The sequence below is a fragment of the Otolemur garnettii genome, unplaced genomic scaffold (assembly GCF_000181295.1).
Source record: "Otolemur garnettii isolate 467f Iridium unplaced genomic scaffold, OtoGar3 scaffold00013, whole genome shotgun sequence".
Taxonomy (NCBI): domain Eukaryota; kingdom Metazoa; phylum Chordata; class Mammalia; order Primates; family Galagidae; genus Otolemur; species Otolemur garnettii.
This window is the reverse complement of record NW_003852408.1, coordinates 28,150,532-28,161,691: the sequence shown is the minus strand read 5'-3', so window position 1 is coordinate 28,161,691 and position 11,160 is coordinate 28,150,532. Positions and strand designations below refer to the sequence as shown.

The 11,160-nt window shown below is 39.7% G+C and overlaps 1 protein-coding gene across 1 annotated transcript in view; it reads right to left on the bottom strand.

Annotated features, from left to right (window-relative positions):
• The window catches only part of WDR12 (WD repeat domain 12), a 34,932-nt gene that overhangs the window by 11,311 nt on the left and 12,461 nt on the right, over nucleotides 1–11,160 (bottom strand). Inside the window, exons 5-8 of the mRNA XM_003785029.2 lie at nucleotides 10,307–10,422; nucleotides 9,109–9,263; nucleotides 7,801–7,846; nucleotides 3,441–3,526 (exon numbers count right to left, since the gene is read on the bottom strand). Of these exons, the coding sequence (XP_003785077.1) occupies nucleotides 3,441–3,526; nucleotides 7,801–7,846; nucleotides 9,109–9,263; nucleotides 10,307–10,422 (403 nt within the window). The remainder of the gene's footprint in view (nucleotides 1–3,440; nucleotides 3,527–7,800; nucleotides 7,847–9,108; nucleotides 9,264–10,306; nucleotides 10,423–11,160) is intronic.

Genomic DNA, 11,160 nt, shown 5'->3' with positions numbered 1-11,160 from the left:
AAAAAAAAAAAAAAAGGTGTTGGCAAGGTAGAGTGGGAGAAAATATTTGTAATACATAAAGAACTCTTATAAGTCAATAAAATAGGCAACATACTTTTAAAATATGGGCTGAAAAATACAGATATTTCACAAATGAATATCAAAAAGCCAGGGCTTAAAATTCTGATACACACCACCAAAAATCGATTAAATGATAACACTTTTTAAAAGTAAGTTTAATTAAAAGGCCAGGTGTAGTGGCTCACACCTGTAATGCTAGCACTCTGGCAGGCCAAGGTGGATGGATAGCTTGAGCTCACGAGTTCCAGACTAGCCTGAGCAAAAGTAAGACCCTGTCTCTACTAAAAATAGAAAAACTGAGGCAAGAGGATTGCTTGAGCCCAAGAGTTGGAGGTTGCTGTGAGCTAGGACACTCTGGCACTCTACCCAGGGCACAGCTTGAGACTCTGTCTCAAAATAAAGAAATGAATAAAAAAGTAAGTTAGTATAAGCACAGGCTACTTAAAAGTCAATGATGGCTTTAATTAACTGACTATATCAAGTACTATGCTCTCATACACTATTAGATAAAGTGTAAAGTAACACAACTATTTTGGAAATTTTTTTTTTTTTTAGATAGAGCCTCAAGCTGTCCCCCTGGGTAGAGTGCTGTGGCATCACAGCTCACAGCAACCTCCAACTCCTGGGCTCAAGAGAGTCTCCTGCCTCAACCTCCCAAGTAGCTGTGACCACAGGCACCCGCCACATCGCCCAGCTATTTTTTGGTTGCAGTTGTCATTGTTGTTTGGCGGGCTTGGGCTGGATTCGAACCTGCCACCTTAGGTGTACGTGGCTGGCGCCTTAGTAACTTAAGCCATAGGCACCAAGCCTGGAAAATGTTTTGACAGTAGATAACATTCAGAAAGTTGTTATAGTTATACACACTTTATATGACCCAGCAATTGTATTTCTGCAACCCTACATATGCAGAATGACTATATATGTACACCAAAAGACAAGTATGAAGACTTTCAGGACTGGGCCCAGTGGCTCACGCCTGTAATCCCAGCACTCTGGGAGGCTGAGGCAGGTGGATTGCCTGAGTTCACAGGTTTGAGACCAGCCTAAGCTAGAGCAAGACCTCGTCTCTAAAAATAGCCAGTCATTGGGGTGGGCTCCTGTAGTCCCAGCTACTCAGGAGGCTGAGGCAAGCGAATCGCTTAAGCCCAAAAGTTTGAGGTTGCCGTGAGCTGTACAACAAAGGGAGACTCTGTCTCAAAACAAACAAACAAAACAACACTTTTATAACTCAAGAAATCTTCTCCTACTCAAATTCTTTAGAGGTTTGATTAGGGATATGCATAAATGTAAATTACCACTGGCACGATATCTAATTGTTAACACATTTCTTTCATTCTGTCCTGTCAGAGTAAGAAGCTGAGTAGGTGTCATATCATTTCTCCTACAATTCAGTAATCTATGTTTAAATGTATGAAGAAGGTATAAATCACTACTTTCAGTTGGAACCAGTTAAGTACTATTGTTTATTGGATTCTATTTGATGAATTATTTATAATCACATTTTACTCCTCATTTTCAACAATCTTTATAAGATATCGTTTTGGTGACTACAAAAATGGATACACAGGGTGGTGCCTATGGCTCAGTGAGTAGGGCACCAGCCTTATATACCGAGGGTGGTGGGTTCAAACCCAGCCCCAGCCAAACTGCAACAAAAAATTGCTAGGCATTGTGGCAAGTGCCTGTAGTCCCAGCTACTTGGGAGGCTGAGGCAAAAGAATCACCTAAGCCCAAGAGCTAGAGGTTACTGTGACGCCACTGCATTCTACCGAAGGTGACAAAATGAAACTCTTGTCTCTAAAAAAAATAAAGAATGGATATGCAAATGTTGCCTGATTTACTGTATGTTCATTACAACTATTAGAAAACACATGAAAAATATGCTTTCTTAAACCTATTCACTGACTCACTAGTATCCTTAACATAATGTAAATACAGGTCAGAACATATTATCACCAATGTCTTCATTAAAAATAGGATAAATAAGAATCTGGATAAGAAGTCAAACTCTCAAAAGTGAACAGCAGAATGGTGGTTGCAAGGGGCTTTGGAGTGTGAGGGAAATGGGAAATGCTAGTCAAAGGGCACAAATTTGCAGTTGTAAGATGAATGAGTTCTGGGGATCTAACATACAATGTGGGAGAGAATGGATGTGTTAATTAATCTGATTGTGGTAATCATTACACAGTGTATACATGTATCTTAATCACATTGCATACCTTGAATATATTCAATCTCTGTTAATTTTTTTTTTTTTTTTTTGACTCTCGGTAGAGTGTTACAGCGTCATAGCTCACAGCAACCTCAAACTCTTGGGTTTAAGTGATTCTTTTGCCTCAGCCTCCCAAGTAGCTGGGACTACAGGCACCCACCACAATGCCTGGCTATTTTTTTTTTCCGTAGTTGTCACTGTGGTTTAGCTGGCCCAGGCTGGGTTCGAACCTGCCAGCCTTGGTGTATGTGGCTGGTGCCGTAACCACTGTGCCAAGCCAATCTTTGTTAATATTTTTTTGAAAGTAGAAAAAAAGATCTGGATGAACTTTCTGAGTTTGATTTAACACGATGTATAAGACGAATGATACAATCAAATCACAAGTTAAACCATAGGTTTCTAATAATTTAGAAGATATAACTAACATCACTAATATGAATTATATCCTCAGTGTATAAAACAAATAATATTATTGAATAGTCAGGTAATGAACAGTCACTTAACTTTAGTTAGTGCATGCTTTAACTTTGTGAAGATCCTATTTTAGAATGTACTATGAAGTAAAATATTAATAAATTACCACCCTACCAATCTGTATGCCTGGCTCAATGCTACTATAGTCAAAGACTCAGATAGCAGCCTGGACAACACAGCAACACTCCATTTCTACAAAAACTTTAAAGAAAGATTAGCTGGAAGTGGTAGCATGTGTTTTTAGTCTACAATACCCAAGAGGCTGAGGCAGAGAGTCTTCACTGAGCCCAGCTACAATTGTGCCACTTCACTTCAGCCTGAGTGACAGAAAGAGACCCTGTCTCTAAATATAAAAGAATAAAAATGAAATAGCCTCAGATAAATGTAGCAATAGTACAGTGCTTATAAAAAAATTTTACAAACCTCAGTTTGACTGAGGTTGCTGTGAGCTAGGCTGACACCACAGCACTCTAGCCTAGGGAACAGAGTGAGATTCTGTCTTAAAAAATAAGTAAATGATGGGCAGCGCCTGTGGCTCAAAGGAGTAAAAAATTTACACACCCACTAAAAGAAAGTATAGTCATGGTAGAGGAAGCAAGGAAAGACTAAAGGATATATAAAGACCACATTAAACTGTCATCTATTCATCAATACAGACCTAAGCCATGTACAGTCAGTTTTCACAAATATTTACCCTTGTTAGTCCCAACTGCTCTGTTTTCTGTTTCTTTCGTGGTCGATTTGAGGATTCCTCCATTTCATCTTCTTCTTCTGTAGGCACTGCATCATAGACAATTAATTAGATTCAATTTTAAAAACTTAGTCAATATTAACTGCAAACTAACTATATAAAATAATTCTTTTTTTTTTTTTTTTGAGACAGAGTCTCACTATATTGCCCTCAATAGAATACCATGGCATCATAGCTCATAGCAATCTCAAACTCTTGGGCTTAAGCAGTTCTCTTGCCTCAGCCTCCTAGTAGCTGGGATTGCAGGTGCCCACCACAATGCCTGGCTATTTTTTTGATGCAGTTGTCACTGTAGTTTAGCAGGCCCAGGCCAGGTTTGAACCCACCCCTCTCAGTGTATGTAGCTGGTACCCTAACCACTGAGCCAACAAAAGAATTCTTTACACTTCTAGGTATATAGTTTCTCCATGTTATCACAACTGGCTAGAGAACAGACATTCCTCATCATTTTGCTTAGCAGACTCTAATTATATGTAAAAATAATACCTGAAATACCAATCTTCAAAAAAACGTCAGGAAGTGAAAGAAAAAGCATATTAAAAAACTAAAACCTACCCAATTTGAAATCTCACTGTCTTTAAGATTATCATTACAAATATCATTTTACCATAACTATGAAAAATTGCTTAATACTAGTTCTAAAACAGATATGTATAAGTTACATTCATATAACGAAGGAGGGATTAATAAGGTAAACATATGACAAAAGGAGATGCATTTCAGCTATGTTTATTCTCCTCAACTATTTTACTTTTGTTTTTGTTGTTGTTGTTGTTGTAGTTTGGTCAGGGCTGGGTTTGAACCTACCACTCTTAGTATATGGGGCCACCACCCTACCTTTTTTTGAGACACAGTCTCATTCTGTGGCCCTGGGAAGAGTACCGTGACATCATCATAGCTCTCAGCAACCTTAAACTTTTGGGCTCAAGCACTCCTCTTGCCTCATTTTTTTTTTTTAGAGACAGAGTCTCACTTTATTGCCCTTGGTAGAGTGCTGTGGTGTCACAGCTCATAGCACCCTCCAACTCCTGGGCTTAGGTGATTCTCTTGCCTTAGGCTCCCAAGTAGCTGAGACTACAGGCACCTGGCTATTTTTTCTTGTCGTTGTTGCAGTTTGGTTGGGCTGGGTTCGAACCCACCACCCTTGGTATATGGGACCGGTGCCCCACTCACTGAGCCACAGGCGCCACCCAATACTTTCATTTATTTTTTTAATTTTTATATTTTTTGGCTGGGGCTGGGTTTGAACCCACCATCTCTGGTATATGAGGCCAGTGCCCTACTCTTTGAGCCACAGGCACTGCCCCCATTTTCTTTTTTTCAATTTTTTAGTGGTTACAGGGTTTTGTACTCCTGAGTTCAACCAATCCATCCACTTTGGCCTCCCAGAGTGCTAGGATTACAGGCGTGAGCCACCACACTGGGCCTACTTTTTTTTTTTAAGACAGAGTCTTGCTCTGTCATCTGAGATAGAGTACAATAGTGTGATCATAGCTTACTGCAACCTCAAACTCCTGGGCTCAAGCAATCTTCCTGCCTGAGCCTCCTGAGCAGCTAAGACTACAGGCATGTGCCACCACACCAGGCTAATTTTTTTTTATTTTTGGTAAAGACAGAGTCTCACTCTTGTTCAGGCTGATCTTTAATACCTGATCTTAAGTGAACCTCCCAGAGTACTAGGATTACAGGCATAAACCGCTGTGCCTGGCCAGCTATTTTACTTTTTTTTTTTTTTTTTTTTTCTGAGACAGAGCCTCAAGCTATCCCCCTGGGTAGAGTGCCATGGCATCACGATCACAGCAACCTCCAACTCCTGGGCTCAAGTGAGTCTCCTGCCTCAGCCTCCCAAGTAGCTGGGACTACAGGCGCCCGCCACAGTGCCTGGCCATTTTTTGGCTGCAGCCATCATTGTTGTTTGGCAGGCCCGTGCTGGGGATTCAAACCCGCCACCTTAGTTGTATGTGGCTGGCGCCTTAGCCACTTGAGCCACAGGCACCGAGCCTATTTTACTTTTTTAACGAAAGTGTTTCACAGTTATTTTTTTGTTTGATTTTTTAACTTTTGTTAAAGGCTGGACATGGTGCCTGCCTATAATCCTAGTACTCTGGAAGGCTGAGGCAGGTGGATTGCTAGAGTTCAGGAGTTCAAGACCAGCTTCAGCAAAAGTGAGATCCCAGCTCTACTAAAAATAGAAAAATTAGCCAGGCATTGTGGCAGGCACAAGTAGTCTGAGCTACTTGGGACCCTGAGGTTTCTGTGAGCTACAATGATGCCAGTACCACAGAGTGAAATTCTGCCTAAGGAAAAAAAAAAAAAAAGAAAGAAATGTTATGTTAAACATCATTTAGTTAGTTAGCACACCCAGAATGAAAACTATGGATTTCTGGCTCAGTGGTTAGGGCGCCGGCAACATACCCCGGAGCTGGTGGGTTCAAATCCAGCCCAGGCCTGCCAAACAACAATGACAACTGTGATAAAAAAATAGCTGGGTGTTGTGGAGGGACCCGCAGTCCCAGCTACTTGGGAGGCTGAGGCAAGAGAGTAACTTAAGCCCAGAGTTTGAGGCTGCTGTGAGCTGTGACACCATAGCACTCTACCAAGGGTAACACAGTGAGACTCTGTCTCAAAAAAAAAAAAAAAAGAAAAGAAAAAAAGAAAACTACAGATTTTAATGTTTTTGCATCTTTTATCAATATCAGTGTGCTTTCTCTAACTAAATTATAAAGCCTTTCAAGGTTTCAAGGTAACATCTAATCATATACAATATCTTATTTACCCAGCATTATCAAAAAATAAAATATTCTACAAAAGGAAAATTTTCTGAACTAAACTGCTTATTGCCCCTAAGTTGTTTGCTTTACTCATTTTTATGAGATCTACTAAAATGGATTATATATTTCCTGCCATCTTACACATTATTTAAAAAGTGGTTAACCTTTTCTTGAATCCTCTCAATTTACCTTGTACACTGTAGTTGGGGTAGTATACTGTGTAATACAGCGATTCCCTTAGAAGTAATGGAGGCATTCTTCTTTGTTTACCTGTGTAATTACCAGTTCTCTCCCCTAGGTTTTAAAATTTAAATATCTCTGTGTAATTTTTTTCTCTTTTCTTCCCATCAGTGTCTTCTTACTATCAAAGCACCTTCTTCTAGGAGTCCTTTCTCCTTCCCCCTCAATTTGTTCCTTATAATCTGTTTTCAAAGTAATACTAATCCTAGTGAACTGTATATAAATTTTTTTTTAAAAGGATACTATCTTAAATACAAAATTTCTCTAACAGTAAAACGACTTCAAGTGAGTCAAAATATCTGAGAAGGTATTTTTGCTTATTTCCAGGTTCCTGAAAAAGGGAACTTTGAGAACTAAAGTAGTTATGTTCCATTGTACCAAATATGTTGTTGATTATTGCAGTAATTCAGTAACACTGTCTAATAAGTGAGGTAGTGGTGAGATAGAAAAAAAATATTGAAACACAAGGAATATACTAATTTGTTGCCATACTATGCTTTTATATATGCATTCTAAAAATCTCTAGTCTATTTTTATAAAAAAAATGTGGGCCAAAAAATGCTATTTCAGGCTCAGTGCATACAGCACAGTGATTATGGCACCAGCCACACACACTGAGGCTAGTGGGTTCAAACCCGGTGGGGCCATCTAAAGCAACAGTGACAACTGCAACAACTACAACAAAAATAGCCAGGTGTTATGGCAGGTGCCTGTAGTCCCATCTACTTGGAAGGCTGAGGCAAGAGAATCACTTGAGCCCAAGAGTTGGAGGTTGCTGTGAGTTGTGACGCCACAGCACTCTACTGAGGGTAACAAAGTGAGACTCTGTCTCAGAAATAAAAAAATGCTAGGCGAGGCACGGTGGCTCACACCTGTAATCCTAGCACTCTGGAAGGCCAAGGTGGGTGGATTACTTGAGCTCACAGGTTTGAGACCAGCCTAAGCGAGACTGTCTCTAAAACAGCCAGGCATTGTGGCGGGTGCCTATAGTCCCAGCCTTGTGGGAGGCTGAGGCAAGAGAATCACTTGAGCCCAAGAGTTGGAGGTTGCTGTGAGTTGTGACGCCACAGCACTCTACCGAGGATAACAAAGTGAGACTCTGTCTCAGAAAAAAAAAAAAAAAATGCTAGGCGAGGCACAGTGGCTCACACCTGTAATGAGCAATGACATTATAGCACTCTACTGAGGGCGACAAAGTGAGGTTCTGTCGCAAAAAAAAAAGAAAATCCTATTTCACTAAACTGAAATTTTTGAAACACCATTAATAAAAGTAAAGGAAATACTTAATTTACCTGAAGACCAGATCTTTAGCATCTTATCCCAGGAGCCACTGCAAAACTAAACAGATGTGTAGATGTGAAGGGAAAAAGCATATGCAATAAAATTTATCTTATTTACCTCACTTTTTTCCTATTCAACTTAAAAATGTTTACTTTGCTTTGCTTAATCTCTGTGGTTCATATGCTCTGAAATACTTTACTACTCTCTGCCTGAGTTCCTAGTCCCCTGGAAGTAGTACCATCAACCCACATGGCAATCAAGGGAGCTGCCATTCTTATGTGGTGTTGTGCCCTGGCCATGGTTGCTTAGGTAAGTCAGTAGCCCACCCTATACTAGGTCTCTTCCTCATTTAGATCTTTTCAAAGAACTTGTATTCCAAAGAGTTGTAAGTTAGTCCAGGGACAGATAAAATAGGATATAAAACCTGGGAAATACTGAAGGCCAGGTTTATTGTCACATGGAGAGAAAGCCAGTCTGAGATGAGAATAAAATCAACTTGAGAGACAAGAAAGAGATAAAGTGCACTGGCCACATTTAAGCCTCTATTCCACTGGTTCTTGAGTCCCCAACGAATCACCACCCTTCTTGTGATGTGATTGCTCACTCTTTCCTTAGATCTTATAATACAATAAATTTTCTTTTAAGCTTAAAGCTCAAGGTTGAGTTTCTCTCTTATATCCAAGGGACAGGGTACAATTAATTCACTTAGGTTTGGACTTAGTAACATGTAAACCTTTATGGCTCAATATGAAAAATCATTAAATCTTTAACTTTGAATACATAAAACATCCTATTACTCTAAGCAAATTCGGTTACTGTTGAGGTAACACTTTTAAGACTGGAATATTTCACTGTGGCATAGGAAACTTTCAAATTGTAAGTAGGTTTGCAATCCCTCATAAATTAATATAGTATTGCCTTCAGTTTGTTTCCTTTCCATAACTTTTACCATTTTGTCATGATAAAAAGTAGATGAGCACTGATACTAAGACAAATTATGTTAACACTAACCTTAGTGTATGCTAAGGCTCAGATGATCAACTAGATATTTTAAATTGGTGACAGCACATAAGAGTAGCTGACGTATGCTTTTTGGGCACATTTCTTAAAATTCTACAGTTTATAGAAGATTCTAAACTAGAGAAGTAAATCTTTATATCTCTCATCGTATGCATATTTACTTTTGTTTGAAATACTCTTTAGTCACTGACTGTTATGAAAGTAGACCAGTCACAACAAACATATGTAGAAAGAAAAATGTTTAATACAAAGCTCACAATCTAATTTAACACAGCACTAATAATACACTAGATACTTACTTTAGTTCCTGAGCTATCAACAGCTATAGACTCCACACTTCCAGCATGACCTCTGCAGCAGTGTAGGGCTTTTACTTTGTTTCTCTCTACATTCCACTCCCATAAAAGAATAGTCTGATCCATAGAGGCACTCAATAATAAGCAAGACAAATTGTCTGAAGGAAGGAGAACATAAGAATAAGAATCAAATCAGGGCAAAATTTTAGATGCATCATGTTCTGAAACTGAAGAACTAAAATTTTAGCCAGCCTTTAAAAAGAAAGCCAACACAGTATAATGGGGAAAGTCTTCAAAAACAGGACATTAGTTTAACATACTCAACATTAACTTGAAAATGTGCATCATCTATAATCTCAATTAAGACTCCCACCAATTTATGAATTTTTTATATAATCCTTTTCTTCTTGAGTACTATATATACAAGGTGGACATAAAGTTTGCATGCAGTTTAAAATAGTTTAACATACTAAATCACACATGAATTTTATGTCCACTCTGTAGCACTGGTAGAATGCTGTGGCATCATAACTCACAGCAACCTCCAATGCCTGGGCTCTAGTGATCCTCTTACCTCAGCCTCCCGAGTAGCTGGGACTATAGGCACCCAATCACAATGCCCATATACTTTTTTTTCTTTCTATTTTTAGTAGAGATAGAGTTTTGCTCTTGCTCAGGCTGGTCTTGAACTCCTGAGCTCAAGCAATCCACCTGCATCTGCCTCCCAGCATGCCAGGATTACAGCCATGAACCACTTTCCTCAACTGAACACTATACTTTTTTTTTTTTTTTTTTGAGACAGAGTCTCACTATGTCACCTTTGGTAGAGTGCAATGGTGCCACAGCTCACAGCAACCTCAAACTCTTGGGCTTAAGTGATTCTCTTGCCTCAGTCTCCCAAGTAGCTAGGACTACAGGCACCTCCAACAATGCCCAGCTATTCTTTTTGTTGTTGCAGTCGTCATTGTTGTTTAGCAGGCCTGGGCCAGGCTCAAAGCCGCCAGTCTTGGTGTACGTACGTGGCCAGTGCCTTATTCACTAAGCTATGAGCACTGAGCCTGAACATTGTACTTTTTAAAGATGTCACAGTAACTGAGGCATGAGATACTTCCTACCCACTCCCCGATTCTGCCCCAGCACTAAAAAGGCTTATTTCCAAATCCCTGCCTAGGATTCCTCTCAGTTTAGGCAGAGTACTAACCTTTTTTCACCCAGGCCACATCTTTTACAACATCTGTATGTCCCACAATTGTCATTATTGACTTTCCTTCCAAGGACCAGATCTGAGAAGTCTTATCATAAGAACCAGTCAAGATCCTATAAGATAAAAAAAAAATCCTATAAAATACAAAAGCAACTTTTCCAAACCCTGAAAATCAACTGTGCTTCTATGGCAATGACAAAGTAAACCTTGAGGATTACACTTTTTTCTTTTTGAGACAGAGTCTCAAGCTGTCACCTTGGGCAGTGTGTGGTGGTGTCACAGCTTACAGCAACCTCCAAATCTTGGGCTCATGCAATCTTCTTGCCTCAGTTTTTCTATTTTTAGCAGAGACATCTCAGTTTTGCTCAGGCTGGTCTCAAACTTGTCAGCTCAACCAGTCCACCTACCTGCCTTAGCTTCCCAGAGTGCTAGGATTACAGGCATGAGCTACTGTGCCCAGCCAGGACCATTTTTAAATTCTTCTTTAATATGAAGATGAAGATCTCAAAACAGAATAGATCAGTTGGTACACTTGACTTTTCTTGACCTCCTAAAAATAATAACTGACAGACCCTAGATTTCATTCTTATTATTTTTATAAATAACACGACTCTCAGGGAAAGCTATACAAATTGCTTGTAAAGCCTAATACAGGGTGATCATCCCCAATCCAAAATTCTCCAAAATTTTTTTCTTTCTTCCCTTTTTCTTCTTGAGACAGAGCCTCAAGCCGTCCCCCTGGGTAGAATGTCGTGGCATCCCAGCTCACAGCAACCTCCAACTCCTGGGCTCAAAAGAGTCTCCTGCCTCAGCCTCTCAAGTAGCTGGGACCACAGGCGCTGGCAGGGAGT